Consider the following 17,650-nt stretch of genomic DNA (forward strand, 5'->3'; position numbering starts at 1 on the left):
AGGTATGCATGAATTTGTAGATTGGATCTATAGTTTTTGCAATATATCTTAAACCTTTCAAATACCTCTCTTTAACGCATCAAGTAGAAACAGAGATTAACTTCAGAGGCAATATTCATACATACATTTGCCACCAAGGAATGGAAGGAAAATAATCACAGGTGTCCATGCATGTTAAGAAGAACGTTCTACAGCAGTTCCCAAACTTTTGCAAAAATATCTTTGGATGTAGTTTTATATTACCTACTCTAATACTTGCATGCAGCCTTCCTCAATTTTGTGGCCTCCCAGTTGTTTTGGACTATACCTCCTATCAGCCCAAGTCAACAGTGAGGGATGATGGAAATTGAAGTCCAGAACACCAGAAGGCACTGATTAGGAAAGGAGTAAACAACCCTTCTGTGAGAAGAAGATGCCGTTTACCAATGGAAGTGTACTTTTATATCTAATACATAGAAAAGTACAGTTAGTAACAAGCCTAGTTATAAGTCTAATAAGCTATATTCAATGAAGAACATATCTGTAATGGCTTAAGCAACAAAACAAAACAAAAGAATTTGAATTTCTCAATGCTCCTCCTTATGGTGCCAGAGAATCAAACAAACACACACACACTCCTTATATCAATTAATGTTCTACCTTTTCTCCAGTTCTTTTACGCTAGATTGCAACTGATGCAAGCGTTTGTCTGATGCTTCCTCTCTTTCCTGAGCAGCAAGCACCTCTTCTTCCTGGAAGCCACAGAAGTCAATCAGAAATTATTATCAGAGCTTCGCTTGAATTTTTTTAAAAATAGGAGCCAACCAACCAAAGTCTGATTAATGCCTTGTGTTTGAAATCAGAAGTAACATGACATACCTTTCTATCTACCTGGGCCTGAAGATTCTCAATCAGTCTGGTCATCTCATCAACCTTAGCAGCTGCTGTTCTCAAGTCCAACTTGGATTGTCTACACGTAAAAATAAACACTTAATTTTTTTAATTTCTTGTAAAAAGCAGATTAGAGTTACTAATCACAATTACTTATTTCATCTTAACTAAACTGTATAATCAAATAATGTTTTCCCATACTGAAAACATTTACATTGGACCAATAAAAATGCATGTTTGACTATTTTGTATCTCCTCCATCTGCTTTATCTGTGAATCAGTGGCAAGATTACTGCTAAAACTGCTTTCATGCAGCCAGGTGGGTGCCAAACTGTCTGAAAGGAGCTGACCTCAGTGTCTCAACGAAAGCAGCATGGATCCAAAGATAACGTGGTATGTGTATGGAGATTTTTCAGATACTGAGCCCATACACATTATAACAGCTGCAGTGCACAGAACGTATTCAAACTATGGCATTCACTTTCACAAATGTGGCCACCAACTCTGATGGCTTTACAAGGGAATTAGACAAATTAATGAAGGATAAATCTATCAGTGAAAGCTAGTCATGAGAGCTGTATACCACCCCAGGACCAAAAATCTTATGCCTCTTAAGGGTCATTGGAGAACAACAGCAAAAAAGAACGACTGCCCTCCAAGTCCTGCTTGTGGGCTTCCAAAAACCATCTGACTGGCCACTGTGGGAAATGGGCCAGATAAACCAGATAAAGGTTTGATCTGATCCAACAGGGCCCTTCTTATTTTCTTATGAAACTTCTGCGAAGCACTTTTCAGCAATAACACCATCTCTATATGAAATAGGACATACCCTCTAACCAAACTGTACAGGGAATTATGAATTGAAGTAGAAGTTTCCATCAGCAGGTGCTACTGCAATCTGTGGCTTTCAGCAGATATTTATTGTTCACATCTGAATAATTAAAATATTTTCTCTACATATTTTACTTTGCGTTCAGGCCCAGCCCTGAGACTAAGCCAATCTTGGTCACCCTGATAAACACCCTTTTCTAAGAGCAAGAGAACGGTACTGCAGCCGTGTCCCTGCTTCTTTGTTGGAGGCTTTAGATACAATCTTTGTGGCTTTCAAGACAGGCTAGCTACTGATTCATTACTGGGCCAAATTTAAGGTGTTCCTACTAGCATATAAAGTCTTTAACAGCTGTGGACCAGCTTCAACTATCATCTTATCCATATATACCCATTGACTCCTTTGATCTGTGGAACTGGCACTTTTAAAAGTATTCCTCACTTGTAAGGAACTGATATTTTAGTGTGGCAGCACCTACTCTCTGGAACTCCCTGCCCATTGATGTTAGGCAAGCATCTTCATATCTCCACAGGCCTTAACAGAATCTGGTATGTAGGTATGTATTTTCCTCAGAAGAGATCCCTCACCAAATGGTCCCAGGGCAGGTTAAAAAAATATCATAAAACAAAATCACAAAAAACAGAAATATGAGGGGGGAAACAGCAGCACAGAATAGCAGGACACAGCAATGCAGCGATAGGGAAAACATCCACTCAACCAATCTACTAGGTTTGCTTAGATAGCTACACTTCCACTTATAGCTAAAAACTTTAATCTGATATGCAGTAAAGTGCCATGTTTCTGTGCTTAGTTCTGTTGCATGGACAGGACCATTACAGTGATATCTCAGGTTAAGAACTTAATTCGTTCTGGAGGTCCGTTCTTAACCTGAAACTGTTCTTAACCTGAGGTACCACTTTAGCTAATGGGGCCTCCCGCTGCCGCTGCACCGCCACCACACAATTTCTGTTCCCATCCTGAAGCAAAGTTCTTAACCCGAGGTACTATTTCTGGTTTAGCAGAGTCTGTAACCTGAAGTGTCTGTAACCTGAAGAATCTGTAACCCGAGGTACCACTGTATAAATGTCTTCTGCATCTGCCCTGCATTGGAAGGAGGCTTATCTGCCTGCACACCCCTGGAGTGGAGACTCACAAGATATGCATCTGAAGCATCTGTATCCCGAGGTACCACTATACATCAAAATATTTAAAATATTTATTCACTCTCATCCACTGCTACTTATGCAAAAAGAAGCCCCTAAGGCTGTGGCAATCAATTATTTATGCAAGTACCGGTATTTACTTGCTTCTTCAAGTGATGCAAAAAAAAAAAAAAAAAAAAAAAGGTAATAATCCCATTGTGAAAATACAGTGTTGCCATTCTGCTCATCACATGGCTTTTGGTTCAGGAAAGGTACATGCTAATGTAAGAGAAGTGGACATGATTTTTGCTAATTCAGAATGAGTTTTCTGCCACCGGTGCTCTAGCCGTCTCAGCGATTGTTTCCTCACCCTCAGCTCTGAAGAAAACCACGGGGCTGTCCGGGCTCCATGCAATCGGAGAGGGCGCTTCGGAGCCAGACAGTCAATAGCCCTGGTTAACTCCGCATTCCAGCGGGCCACCAGCAAATCAGCTGAAAGGCCATCAACATGGGATAAAGCATCTCCTACCACTCTCTGGAAACCATTTGGATCCATTAAGTGGCGGGGGCGGACCATCCGAATTGTTCCCACCTCCCTGCAGAGGGGAAGGGTGGCAGAGAAGTCCAGTTGATTAAGAATCAAAAATACACACAACCACTACAGTTTAATCATAGTGGAATGGTACTTAGAATATGTGATCGCATAACCAGAAGGCACTTTCACTATTACCAGGCAAGGTCTTTATTTTCAGATTCCCCACTGTAACCCCTCAAAAGAGTTAGGGACAAGAAGGGATGTGTAGTGCATGGAGCGCAGTGGACTAGAATTAATGAAATTTTCACTGCACAAAAACTTTTTGCTCATTCAAAAGTCGCCTCTGGATATGAACCACTGTCACATAGTTTGCTGTTTCTGTGATGTTAGATGGGTTTAATGAACAAGGTAGAACAAGCTACTAGGGCTCATGAAATAAAAGTAGGTTTCAGAAATCTCATTTATACCTCTGTTGCTTGCGTAGCTGGTCCAGTTCTACATTCTGTTCTGTTACAGTCTTCTTAAATACCTGATTAAGCTACAAGAATGGAAAAGTCTTTTAATACATTCCAAAGAACAAAAAATAATAATAATCAGTAAACATAGTATGGTGGATATATTTTTCTTTGACTCCAAGACCTGTAGCAGAAAGTTTTAAAAGTTCTGGTTACACATATGTACCTCAAGAAGTAAGAATTTGCTTTTCAAAAAATTGCTCTTTGCTTACAGTTGACTCTAAAATGTTTAAGTCTTTCATAATTTCCCAACTTGACTATCTTCTTCACAAGTTCTCCACTTTCCATTTAAACCTCTTAATTCTCTCTTAAATGTAGATATTTATATCATTTGCCTTTTTTATTGTATTGTCAACTTACATTGTACAGCGTTTTCATATCATATATAAAACAACTTTGTACCCTATGCAGTGTTCATGCTCTCTTTTACAACCACTAATCATTTTCACTACCCTCTAACAGAGTTGACACAAAAAGTGAAGAAGAGAAGCAGAGGAAACAGAAAATTGTAAATCATTATTTTGAATGATAATAAAAAACTCTAGGGAATAAAAGTAAATAAGTGTGGTTTCACAGACAGAGGCTTGCTTCTTCATGGTGACGCAAATCTGACCTAATTTTCCAGAGCAAGGGCCAATTATGTTATCCAACAAATAAATTAAAACAGATTAAAAATGAAGTAGGAAATATGGCATAGTCGTTAAAAAATAAGGTAGGGTTTATAATATACACAGATAAGAAGTGCCTAGAATCTGCTTTGGAGCTATTTGCATTTGTTTTATATATTTCCCCCTTTTTAATGGACATTCATATGAGATAGGCTACAACAGTTTCAAGATGTTATTATAATGTTCAGTGTTTCACTTACTGACTCTGTTTTTTCGTTGTTGAAATGCAGTTGCTTTGTTAGTTGCTGAAAGCTTGTCAATTGATCCTAAAAAGAAGATGCAGAGCATGTAATTATAATCTAAAGAATTTATCATCAACATAAAAATAAATGCTCAAGCTTAACATTTTAAACATTTAAGTACTATTACTATATTGTATACATTACCACTGGCTGTCATCCAAAATTCTCTCTTTGACAGTTAGCCAGATATTTCCAAAGAAATACACAGCAGCAGAAAAAGCAATAATGGTGTATTCCAGTCCCTATTGTTTTGTGTGTGTGTGAAAGAAATGGAAAAATATACACACAAAGTACTCAGTCAATGCCAAGCTGTGGTTGAACATTCTGCAACCAGATGTGAGGTATTTGCACCAGAACCAATAGTTGCATGTGTGTGTGTGGTAGTAATGGGTCCTATGTATAAAAGCTGTGTAAGTTAAAGAGAGGTAACCCTGCAATTAACCCCTGAAAATCGGTTTCAAAATAAGGAGCTTTGAAGCCATAGTAAGTGTGCTCCTTTTCTAATATGCCTTATAGTTTTTAGACTTTCAGAATTCACCGATGTCACATTCTGAAGACAATCTCTGAAATCTCAAGGAAAGGAGAAACAATCATGTTTTTGCTTTTACAAAAGCAATCCAAAAGTCAGTTAAGTACCAGATGAAGAGCTTATGGAAACAATTAAAGAGCTGCTTTGCCAAAGGACAGAAGCTCTGCCCTCAGGACAGCACTTATGCCCCCCAAATCCTGACAGAAAAGTCTGCTGGAATAGATGCACCATTCACTAGATGGTCTGAAACAGGATGTTACATGGAAGAAGAAGAAGAAGAAGAAGAAGAGTTTGGATTTGATATCCCGCCTTTCACTCCCTTTAAGGAGTCTCAAAGCGGCTAACATTCTCCTTTCCCTTCCTCCCCCACAACAAACACTCTGTGAGGTGAGTGGGGCTGAGAGACTTCAAAGAAGTGTGACTAGCCCAAGGTCACCCAGCAGCTGCATGTGGATGGGCATGATGGAGACAGACCATGAACAAGGACCCAAAGCCTCCTTGTTTCCCGACATGTCAATGGATTGAGTCTGAATTTACACCAGCTACATAGCTGGCATGTCCCTCCCACTGCGACAAAGAGAATAAAATTCTATCTTCCTACTTCCCATCCCAGCCAGAAGGACCCGGTATGGCTTTGGTTGTAGCAGAGCAAGTACCATGGAGTCTCACCCCCACCATAAAAGAGGACTGAAGTTTTAATCAAATTTTAATACATAGCTATTACAATAAACTGGATTACTTTTTGTTTTTGACTTTCAGCAATATGAATCTGTGCTTCTGTCATGTGTGCATGATATATCTGCTGAAGTCGCTCCAACTCCTGTGATACTGTCTGCCAAAGTTCTACTGCATGTTCCTTTTCCTACAAAAATAAAAGCAAAAATAGTATATGATAAACTTTGTTTCTGCTTAGTGCTTATGATTCAGAAAACTGAAAGCAGAGATTGTTATTTTTCTACAAAGCTACTCTGCATTATGCAGATACTGCAATATATTCCCACTTGCCTCCCAAAGCGATGGTACTTATTACTTACATGTTTCCTATATGCTATATAATTAAACAGTGGGCAATTCTATTCAATTGCAACCTAGCCGCAGAAAAATGGAATTCAAATGTGAATATTAATTAATTACCACCTTTCCTCTAAGGGGTTCAAGGTGGTATACACAGTTCTATTCTTTCCTATTTTACCCTCATAACACTGAAGTGGATTAGGCTGAGAGTGAGCAACTGCCCTAAGGTCACCCAGTAAGCTTCACGGCTAAGTGGGGATTTGATCCCTGGTTCCGCAGGTCCTAATCCAACACTTCATTCAATACACCAGAACTTATTATATCATCTTCAACAGACCTTAGAGGTTCACAGATTACCAATAAGATAAAATCCTGAAATTAAAAGCAAGCTTAAAAATCCTGACAAAATTTTACTTTGAGAAGCGCATGCTACCTTCACCAAAAATAAAAACAAAGTAAAAGGAGGGGAAGGGCCAATTCTGAGGAAATATGCTTTAAAACTACATACAAAAGAGTCAAGGAACCAAGGCAGTCTAGATGTTTGAATCCACTCACTTTATTTGCTAGTTGTAGCTGGTTTTGAAGGTTTCTTATTATATTTTCATCCATGAATGTACCATCCCCTGAGGTAGGACCAGCTTGTAGAGCCTCCAACTGCTTTTCAACAGCCTCTTTCAATTCTTCATGCAATCTAGGTTACAAATATATAGACAAGCAATTTATTTTAACATAGTAATCAAAGCCAATTTGATGGAAATGAACCATCAGCTGGAAAATAAACACTTCTCAAGTTTATAACAATGAATTGAATTATTCTGAAAGCTATAAGCACACTGAAATCTTTCTACAGGATATACACAAGAGAAACAAACACTAAGAGCGGTATCTGTAGATCCCTTATGACCATATCCTGGCACAGCACCAAAGTGCTCCATGTGAACAGCAGGAATTTTCTTAGGAATTTAATAGTTCTTGCTGTGCAATGAAGAAACTGACAAGCTGAAGACAAGTGGCTGCTGCTGTGAAAAATTATGCAAAGAGGATGTTAGAAACACATCCTATAGCCATAAGACACAATATAAGTTTATTGTGGAAAATAGTGGGAGGAATTCAACATTGTGAAGAAATGCAGTATCTTCCCAGGGATGTCTCTCCTTGTTCTTGGTCTGTCCTTTAGGGATGTCTCTACTTCAAAAATGAGACCCTTTCCCCTTCCCTTGCCAGATCTGATCTTTCATCATGACAATACTGGCCTCCAAAAACCAGGCTCTCTGTTGTTGCTGGAGGGACAAGAATGGAAAAAAGACCGATTCCTATAGAAAAAGAAAGTACACTGCACCTAAAATTCAGCATGGAATTGCTACTTGAAAATTTAGAGGCCTGGGGTACTTTGAGAGGAATGGCGGGATACAACTTTAATAATAAATAAAAGTCACTAAGTTAACATAAATCAAGTACTCCAGGTCCCCTAGGTAAACCTCTGACACGCATATATTTTTGTTATGAAAGAAAAGAGTAAACAGTTGTGTATGAGCAGTATTATAGATATGTGAGCAGGGTTAGAAATATACGAATAATATCCATATAATATTTTGCTTGCATATACGTATTTATAAATATTAAGCTTGGTGGTTGAAAATGATGCTAGGAAGAGGGGGAAAATGGGGGGAGAATATAATGAAAAAGATTTGTTGGAATAATTTGTTATGTGAAAATAGTTAATAAAAAAAACTTTTAAAAAAGAAAAAGAAAATGATGCTAGCGATAGTAATGCTCACTCTGAAAATGCATCTGGCAGCATGAAATCAGGGTGGGAAGAGACATTGATGGCAAAAAGGGGAGAGGAGAGGCGTGTTCAGATTGTAATCCTATACACACTTACTTGAGAGCAAGTTTGATTAAAGTAGATCTAAGTCAGCTGCTAGGCACTGGTTGAGGCATTAAGCCTGCCTGCTCCTGCCTCATGAGGAGGCCCAGGTGGCATCCGCCACAGCTGGGATGACTCACAGGAAGGGCCTGGCTCACGTCCAGAGTCACCACCATGTTCCCCTCATAGGCACGGTGCGGCTGGTGGACCAGTTGCACCCCATCTGGACAGGGATAGTTATCTAACTTCTGTTATCTATGCTCTTGTAACCTCTAGGTTAGATTACTGCAATGCATTATACACGGGTCTGCCTCTGAAGACGGTTTAGAAGCTTCGGCTGGTGCAGAATTCAGCAGCCAGATTGCTCATCAGGACAAGACATATATACAACACCAATCCTGGCCTGACTGCACTGGCTGCCAATTAGTTTCCAGGCTCAATGCAAAGTGCTGGTTTTGACCCATAAAGCCTTAAAAGGCTCGGGACTGCAGTACCTCAAGGACTACTTCTCTCCATATGAACCAACCTGGACCCTGCGCTCAAAATCTGAGCGACACGGTGACTTCCCACTTGTGGAATGTTCTCCCCAGGGAGGCTTGCCTGGCACCCTCGTAACGTATCTTTTTACACCACATTTCTCTTATGCCAGGCCTCTGGCTGATTAAACAATCTATGGCCTTTTAAACCGTGGAGGGGTTACTGTTTTTGTTTGCTACTATGTTATGCATTTTTGTGTCTATATATTGTAAACTGCCCTGTGATCTTCGAATGAAAGACTGTATAGAAATCTAAAAATGAGTAAATAAACAAGCAAACAAAAAAACCACGCCACTCAGTGCATCGACCTTTCATTTTCCTTGGTGACTTGTTCAAGTTTTAGTCGCAATTCCCTCATCTGCACCTAAAAAAAAGCAATAAATAACAGTAAGCATTCATTTTTGAATAGGTGTCACAAAACTGTTAGATTAGACACACTAAAATTAAATCTCACGCACACCATGTATATACACAAACACCAGTGACAAAACGGAATATAAAATTCTTTTTGCTAGTTCAGCTACATGAAAAAAAGAATTATAACATTTTATAACTTAGAAGAAAAACTGTTTTTAGTATTGACAATATTATTCATAATGGGTATTCAATGACAGACATACTCAAATTTATTCACTCCGAGTAAATTTCAACTGCACATGCTACTATGTCTTAAAATTTGATCTCAATAAGCTTGTGTGAAGAGAAACAGGAAAACATTTGCACACTGGTGTGTATGATTCATACCTGACAGTACCTCAGCTGTTCATTCATTTCCTTCAGATGTCCATCATAATCAACAGCTAGAGGAGACAGTCTAACGTGGAAGTAAAAATATACAAAATAAAGACATTGGTAACACTGACTGAGCATTCAGTTAGTTTAAAGGAGGTGATCTGTGGCTTGATACACAACACAATCCTTCCCATTTCCTCAGCAAAATGCTTGTCAATAGAGGGGGATGAATCACACTGCGCCTTGTTTGGTGTAAAGAAAAATCTATTTTCATAAAGGGATGGCCTGCCTTTCAGTGGAAGCTCTACTGCATCCAAAATGGTAACCTTAGAAAAAATTATATCCAGTGAAAATTCCATGCAACATTCACACAATTGTGCAAATAGATACAGGAAGAGTGAAAGGACTGGTCTAATGCCTATCCAAGAGCTTGGATACTCAGACTTGCTATGGTTTCCCACATTGTAATTCCTAAGGCATGAGACACTTGTGGTATTTTTACCCTGTTTAAGAGCCATGGGTTCTCCAAACACAGCTAATGGCATCACTACCATCAAGGAAAGCCAATTAACCTCAAGTTGCACAGCATGCTCCTAAACATGCTTATTCATGAGTATATTTCACAACGTTCAACTGGACTTGCTTCTTGATATTGTAGGGATAACCAGCATGCTTAAGTCACAAATGGGTTAATACCATATGCTAACCTGTCAGGTTTAGCTAGGGGAAGCTAACCTTGGAAGGAAGCTAATAAAGCCTACTGTTGTACCCCAGTCAATCAGATAAGTGCAAAACCACTATTGAGCTTCAAACCATTAATTTAGGACTTTCACCACAATAACTAAGCCATGCTTTACTGCTTCTGCAACTTTTCTGACAGATTTATTGAAAAGCACATAAACCTGACGTTTGGAGGGTTTGTAAGTAATTTTTTAACTTACCAAACATGTGGCCTTTTCCTATGCTGGGGGAAGAGGGGAACTTTGGAAGGAATTCACAAGGACATATTTTAAAGGTCTAACAGCCTAAATTTCCATGCTTTACTTTGCTGCATATTTTGTGACTTTAAATCTCTGCTGGGCTTCTCTCATCAAAGAGTACTTGCCCCAAACCTGGATCCTGGCATCCAATAATTCTCTCATTTCTATATACCATTTTTTCCTCTTTTGAACCAATGCTAAAATGGGTCAGCACCAAATATTAATGAGGCATAACACAATGTTGTTTTTTTTAAAAAACGTAAAGCTCCATAGAGCACTATCAGTATACACACAGACTTCCTTTCAAATTCAGATCAAACCGAGAAAGAAAAAAATACATTATTGTTCCCTTTTTATTCTATATTTCCAAGCTTGAAAATAACATTTAAAAAGTGGCTGATAGAAAACAAACAAAATAATCAAACCACATTCGAAACACAGTAGTACTTTAAATTTAATTATAACACCAAAAAAACAAAAACCTTTACCTTTGATTCATCAGTTCAGGCTCCATTGAATTGTTACCTCCTAAGGAATTCTTCTGAAATGAAACTATTTCCTTTTAATACTGTTACATATTACCACATATATTTAAAAAGTGAAGCATATTTAATTTTCTAAAATCTTCATGTTTTGGCCAATCCATTCCATGTGCACTGATATTTAATTCCATATTCTGCTTTTACATTAAAATGATATGTGTAATTTCAGTTCTTCTGGAGATAAACACAATCTTTTTCCACAGCAGAAAGAAAGTCTCCATCTAAAATGACTAATAATGCTCCAAATGATGATTCATATACCACCTTTTGATCAGAAACTAGAGCAGGGTGAAATTTTCTCATCTAAGCCCATGTAAACATATTAGTTTCTATAGTATTACAAATCTGTGGCACACCTCTCACTATAAGTGAGAACCAGCCTCTTGTTGTACTATGAATTTCTGTTTTGTTTTAGAAAAACTGTGGATTAGCAATTATTGTTGATCTATAAAGTTATAACCTGGAAGCATCAGTAAAGCTTTTAAATTTGTAGTTGCATCTGATCAATATATGGTTATTAAAAGGTCTTACTTTTCAGTATTTCCCCAGTCAACCTCAGAACAATTACAAAAAGGCCTTTTAGATTTTAGAAATATGATACAATATAATATGTATTATAATACACACGTGTATATACACATTCACTACTTCACAAGGCAAAACACCATCTCAAGGCAGTTCATAAATAAAGCAATTTTGTATTATGTAAAATATTTATAAGCTACCTTTATGAATAAAAGTCATTAAAGGAGGCTTGCACAACAGCAAAGAAACTACAATTCAGAGATCATGACAAGTTATGGTTTGGTCCATCTAAGACAATAAGGAAGGAATCAGAGTGGATGAGGGGGATAAAAGGCTAAGAGGAGCAAGTGTATGAATCCAAAGCCCATTCATTTCTATTGTATGGATTCTGTTATTTTAATCCACAATTCTGCAGATATGTATTTATGGGCAATATTCTAAAAATTAGTACTGTATAAAATAGTGGTTTTCAACCAGTGTGGCAAGGCACCCTGGGGTGCCTTCAATGATGGTCAGGGGTGCCGTGGGCAACCCTGGTCTCCATCCCTCATTCCTTCCTTTCCTCCTCGGATGCCCTCTTGCATCTCTGCCTCCAAGTGTCTCGAATGACTGTTTGTTGCAGCATGTCTGGCCAGTGTGGTGTAGTGGTTAAGAGCGGTAGTCTCATAATCTGGGGAACCGGGTTCGCATCTCCGCTCCTCCACATGCAGCTGCTCGGTGACCTTGGGCCAGTCACACTTCTTTGAAGTCTCTCAGCCCCACTCACCTCACAGAGTGTTTGTTGTGGGGGAGGAAGGGAAAGGAAAATGTTAGCCGCTTTGAGACTCCTTAAAGGGAGTGAAAGGCAGGATATCAAATCCAAACTCTTCTTCTTCTTCTTCTTCTTCTTCTTCTACAACATGCTATGCAGGCAAATAGTGCCTCTGGGGCTGGCCAGTGGGTGCTGGATGCCAGAAGTTAAGGCAGCCTCAAAGCAAGCAAGCAACCAAGTGGGCAATGGAGCCCAAACAGCCAGTCTGCCAGCCCTTGCTGTTGGGAATGGGAAGACAAGTGAGAGGCCAAGCAGGCAGGCAGGTACCTTTCTTGTGCTTGCTGTGTGCAATGCCTGCCTGGGAGCTGAGTGCCCGGTGCTGAAGTAGAACCTTTCCGCCATGCAGGCCCAGCAGCACCCACTGCTCCCTCCCAAGTTAAGGTGCTGGCCTCATTCAACTTTGGCCAGTCTCAGTTGGGTCACCAAGGTCGGGGGCATCCTCTTCCCAGACTCCTGTGGGGCACTGTGAGGAAGCATCTCTCTTTGGGGCAGGGGGTGGCAGCTCAGAGACCAGGAGAGGCAGCATTGGTTGCCCAGAGGACTCCCAAGAAGAAGGGAGAGGAAAGGAGGCTGAATGAACACTCCACAAGGGAGTATGTTCAAAAATGGGTGAGAGGCTGCCAGTTCTGCAGGCAAGGGATGACATAACTGGGCTCCTGAGCCCCACAGGGGTGCCACAGAAAGAAGGTAGTTGGTCAAGGGAGCCGTGTGCTCAAAAAGGTTGAAAACCTCTGGTATAAAAAGTTCCTAAATAAAAAGAACTGGGTAGCTTCTAACTGCAAACAAACCTTTAAGCTCCTCCATGCTATAGTGTCAATAATATATGCAATAATATATGAAAACTTGGATTAGTAGAGGTAAAAAAAATAGTAACCTTTCCAACAACTTTCTACAGTGCATCATTTTGGTGACTTACTGCAATGTAAACACCAGGAAATAAATTTACCTGTTCAAAGGTAGTTGTTGTTAGATTCTCTGTCTGAAGTTGCTGGGGCACATCATTTAGCCTTTGATCTGAAACAAATTAATCCCTTAATTTGCAGGACTGATAGTTTACATTATGAAATTCAACTAGAAATATTCTCTCCCAATACATTTGCTTCCTGACCTTACCTTATGTAGACGACATTTATTTTGACAACATATAACTTAAAATGCAATATAGTTTATAGATCACAGTTTTAATCACTTTTCACTGTGAATTCCCTTTCCTTTATTGTTATAAAAGAATGCACTTTTTCAAAAAACCTTTAGACACGAATTCAACAAAGAAAAGTTTATTGCAATCCATACATACTTATTTGAGAGTACCGTAAGTTTCATGAAACACAGTGGACTACTTCCAACTAATAATGCATTGGATTGCATGGTAAGTAGTTTTGTTCACCAAATTTTATTTACCAACATGTTTGTTGGATTCCACCACCCAAAATCTAAGAAGATAGTAAAACATTATTTGGAGTCACCTTATTCATCTTTGCTACCAATTTACCTAAAATAAGAGTTCACTTGACAGATTTCAAATTGGTTGGACTTTCCTAAACAGGGGTTCTACTGATTATCTTGGAAGTAGATTTTGATGTATGTTGACTCTTGTACATTATCCTTCATGTGATATTAATTCAGTCATTTAAATAACAATATTTTTACATGTTTAACTCATTTCAACACATATATGCTCCTTTCCTGTTAGACTGGTGCCTTCTAAGTCATTTATAAAACATATAAAACTTTTAAGGAGGACAGTTTTAACAGTTTTTCAAAAGGCTCTACATCCAGCAGTGCCACCTGGGGAAGGGTGCCCTAGAACCCAGGTGTTACTCTAGGAAACCCATCAATTTAGGCTTCTGATACAGGTGGAAGGCAGAGCAGAGACTCTTCAGATGATCTTGACAAGCAGGCAAGATCTCAGCAAGGAGTTCTACCCTAGGCCAATGCATTTATGGCTCTCAAGGCCATTATCTGCACCAACATACTGGAAGAAAATGGAGACTGAGTAATACTGAATACTGAATAACATCCTCAGAATTACTGACAGCAGTATTCTTGACTAGCTGCAGCATCCAAACATGCTTTGGAAGCAGCTCCACACTGAGGGGATTTCAATAATTCAACAATGATGTAGCCAAAGTATGTGCAGCAGTGACAAGAACTGTCTTATTCTGGGAAGACTGCATTTGCTGCACTAGCTGAAGCTGAGTAAAAGCACATCTGGCAACAGCAGTATCCAAACCCTTAAGGTGCAATACTGGCTCCAGAAGTATTCCCAAAATCTGAATATTAGCATTCTCCTGCCCTAGTTAGCTCTCACTTAAGGGTGTAATTGATACGTCACTGAGATGAGAGTTATCATTTTGGGGAACATTTTGTCAGGTATTTGTCAATTCAGAATTACAGTAAAACTGTATTCATTTATTTACTGCATCTCCCAAGCATGCCAGGGAGGGTTACATAAAAATATAAAATAGATGGAACCTAACATTACAGTAAAAGTAGATGCACCTTTGGGTCTGAAAACTGTATCTTTCTAGATTTGCCAAGTTGAAAATTTTAAAGGAATGTCTGGGGCAAGAGTTATGCAGGGGAAGAAGTTAAAGTGATGTAGTAATGGATGGCAGTGAAAACAAACAGTTTTTCATTTATTGTAACCCATTCATCGGCTGTCAATATTGAGTTGATTAGGCATGCTTTGGAATTGCAAAACACTAGTAGGCAACTATATTAAGAAGCTGCAGTAGACCAAGAATAAATGTGTTTTCATATGTTAACACCTGGCTCCCAGTGGTGGCTATTAACATTTTCTGAGCATGTTAGATAAATGAAATTTAAACAGAACAGAAGTATCACAGCTTTTTCAATGATGTAACAAGAGCACCTTTGAAACTCCCTGAAAACAAATGCTTAGTGTTTCACTTTGTGATGCTAATATTCCAGCACCAATTTGATTAAGCTGTCATATGCAGCATATTCACCAGATCTACAGTGCTAGCCTTTATGAAACAGCCACTCTGTTTGCTCTATAAAAGGAGGAATGTTTATCTTGACGTTGAAGTAACATTTTGCCTCTTTTCATATTTCTGTTTTATATACATTATTACTGTTTCATTTGATGGAAATGAACATGAACTTGAAAGGGTGAAAGATTTACAAAGCATAAGAAAAATGTACTGTAATGGAAATTCTCACAATCCCATGCATGTTACTAGAAGGGGGGGGGGCTGTCCAAGGAAGCTCTATGTTGGAAGAGTCTGAACAGAAAGTACTTCACTCAGCACAGAGTTAAACCATGGAACTCACTCCCACAAGATGTAAAAACAGACACTAACTTTGATACTTTTAAAATAAGATTAGAAAATTTTATGGAGAATAAGGCTATAGCTACTAACCACGATGGATATGTTCTACCTCCACAGTTTGAGACAGTATGGGGATGGAATGACAAACTGGGAAAATGCTATTGCACCCAAGTCCTTCTTGAAGGTTTCCAATAGGAATTTCATTGGCCACTGAGAGAACAGGACACTGGACCAGTCAGACCTCTGTTCTGTGCTAGATGGGCTCCTCTTATGTTAAGTCCCCAAGTTCAATGGGACTTAACTACAGTAGTGAGTTTATGATTGCATTCTTACTTATTGAGGGTAGGACTTGTGCTGCATAGGTACCATAGTTGCCTTTGACTGGACTTAAGTGTCCAGGGGTCCTTTACCTTACCATTACCTATAGGTACAAAATAAGGATAATAATGAATAGGAATAATAACTGTATGCACACAAGTTTTATCAGATTCACTAATATTAGGTCTATGCAAGAAAGACCTTGAGTAAAGTTTCAATATACAAAACTGCAAGTCAAATCCTGGCTGGGGAGCACTGCAGTTTAACAGAGTGGAGGCGTTCACTGCTGCATCAGTAGCCCTGCTGCTCACACTAGCCTAGGCAGAAGGTGATAGTTGGAAGGCATAAGGTAGGCAAAGTGCTGGTCCAACCTAGCGCTGGTGTAGTGATCAGGCCCATTACCATCAAGCGGCAGCAATGGGACCATCTTGGGAGCCAATGAAACCCAGGCTAGCTAAGGCCCTCCTCAGAACACTCCATTTTGAGGTTTTCTGCCTGCTCAACAAGTGAAATAGGGGGTTCTACTGACTGTGGTCCATGAGCAGTGGCCAGCAAGTCTGGACAGACGAATACTTTTGCCCAATCCAAACCCTCAAGTGGTGCAAAGGAGGTTTGGATTACAGCCTAAGTGAGATAGATAGATCCTCTTAAATGACAATGAAATGACAATGACAAAGCACTTTCCAACCATTGATAAAAATAATTACAATCAAATAGAAGATACAACTTAAAATTAAATACATCACCCCCACTGAGGGAAATTAAACCAGAAAGACAAACGTAACAAATAACTCAGGAAAAGCTAAGTGAAACATATTTAGAGTTCATTGAAAAACCACCAAATAGGGGCCTGGCAAAGATGTCTGAGAAGGAAATTCCACAGATGTGGGGCACCACATAAAATTGTCAGTCTCTGGTGCCTAGTGGTATTTCCTCAAGGACCATAAACCTGACTCTGAGGCTGATCTTAAGACATTGGCAGGTTCGTGACAGTAGGTGATACTTCAGATAACCTAGTCCAAAACAATGTAGGCCTTAAAGAGCAAAACCAGCACCTTAAACTAAGCCCAGAAACAAACTGGTAAGCAATGCAAGTGGTACAGGGTTGGTATAATTTGAGTTGTATAACTCGTGCTGGCAAACAAATAACTGGAGTTTCCAAACTGTCTTTATAGAGAGCCCTATGTAGACACTATTACAATTGTCTAATTTGGACAGAATACATGTTAAAATAACAGACACCAGGTCTGCTCTCTCCAGATAGGAGTGCACAGAATACCAGCAAAAGCAGGTAACAGGCACTTGTGGTCTTTGATGTTATCTGCACCTTCATATAGAGCAACAGGTCCAGAAGAACACCTAAGCTGTTATTGGCCCCCACTTCTTTTTTATAAAAAGAAAACTTCTGTTTAAGCTTTTCAATGAAATACATCAACTAACAGTATAGATCTGAATGAACTCATATGAAGAACTTACTTTGAACTCTTGGAAAATCAGTTGCTCCTTCCATATTTTAACCTGGAAGGTCGCACAATAAGGTTTCTGACCAAATGAACTCCCTCTCATCAAGGTAAATACAAAACCTGTAAAAGTCAGATAAATGTAAGCAGCAAAACCTACAGTAATTTACTTCCATTCATTTCTAACTTTAGTTTCTGACTGAATTCTCCTCAGAATCTACAAGTGTCCTATTTACAG

General features: G+C 39.1%; 1 protein-coding gene across 5 annotated transcripts in view; it reads right to left on the minus strand.

Annotated features, from left to right (window-relative positions):
• Positions 1 to 17,650, minus strand: part of SCLT1 (sodium channel and clathrin linker 1) — a 43,009-nt gene that overhangs the window by 24,193 nt on the left and 1,166 nt on the right. For 2 of the 5 annotated variants that reach the window (XM_082237659.1, XM_082237658.1), the window contains exons 2-12: positions 17,429 to 17,535; positions 13,285 to 13,352; positions 10,949 to 11,001; positions 9,493 to 9,562; positions 9,057 to 9,112; positions 6,900 to 7,035; positions 6,070 to 6,192; positions 4,760 to 4,825; positions 3,844 to 3,914; positions 859 to 949; positions 640 to 731 (exon numbers count right to left, since the gene is read on the minus strand). In XM_082237659.1, the coding sequence (XP_082093785.1) occupies positions 640 to 731; positions 859 to 949; positions 3,844 to 3,914; positions 4,760 to 4,825; positions 6,070 to 6,192; positions 6,900 to 7,035; positions 9,057 to 9,112; positions 9,493 to 9,562; positions 10,949 to 11,001; positions 13,285 to 13,352; positions 17,429 to 17,462 (860 nt within the window). In that variant the 5' untranslated portion in view covers positions 17,463 to 17,535. Of the gene's footprint in view, positions 1 to 639; positions 732 to 858; positions 950 to 3,843; positions 3,915 to 4,759; positions 4,826 to 6,069; positions 6,193 to 6,899; positions 7,036 to 9,056; positions 9,113 to 9,492; positions 9,563 to 10,948; positions 11,013 to 13,284; positions 13,353 to 17,428; positions 17,536 to 17,650 lie in introns of those variants that run through there. The other 3 variants (XM_082237660.1, XM_082237661.1, XM_082237662.1) reach the window with 3 other exon arrangements.

The sequence above is a fragment of the Podarcis vaucheri genome (genome assembly GCF_965113315.1).
Source record: "Podarcis vaucheri genome assembly, chromosome: 9".
In the NCBI taxonomy this organism is placed as follows: Eukaryota; Metazoa; Chordata; class Lepidosauria; order Squamata; family Lacertidae; genus Podarcis; species Podarcis vaucheri.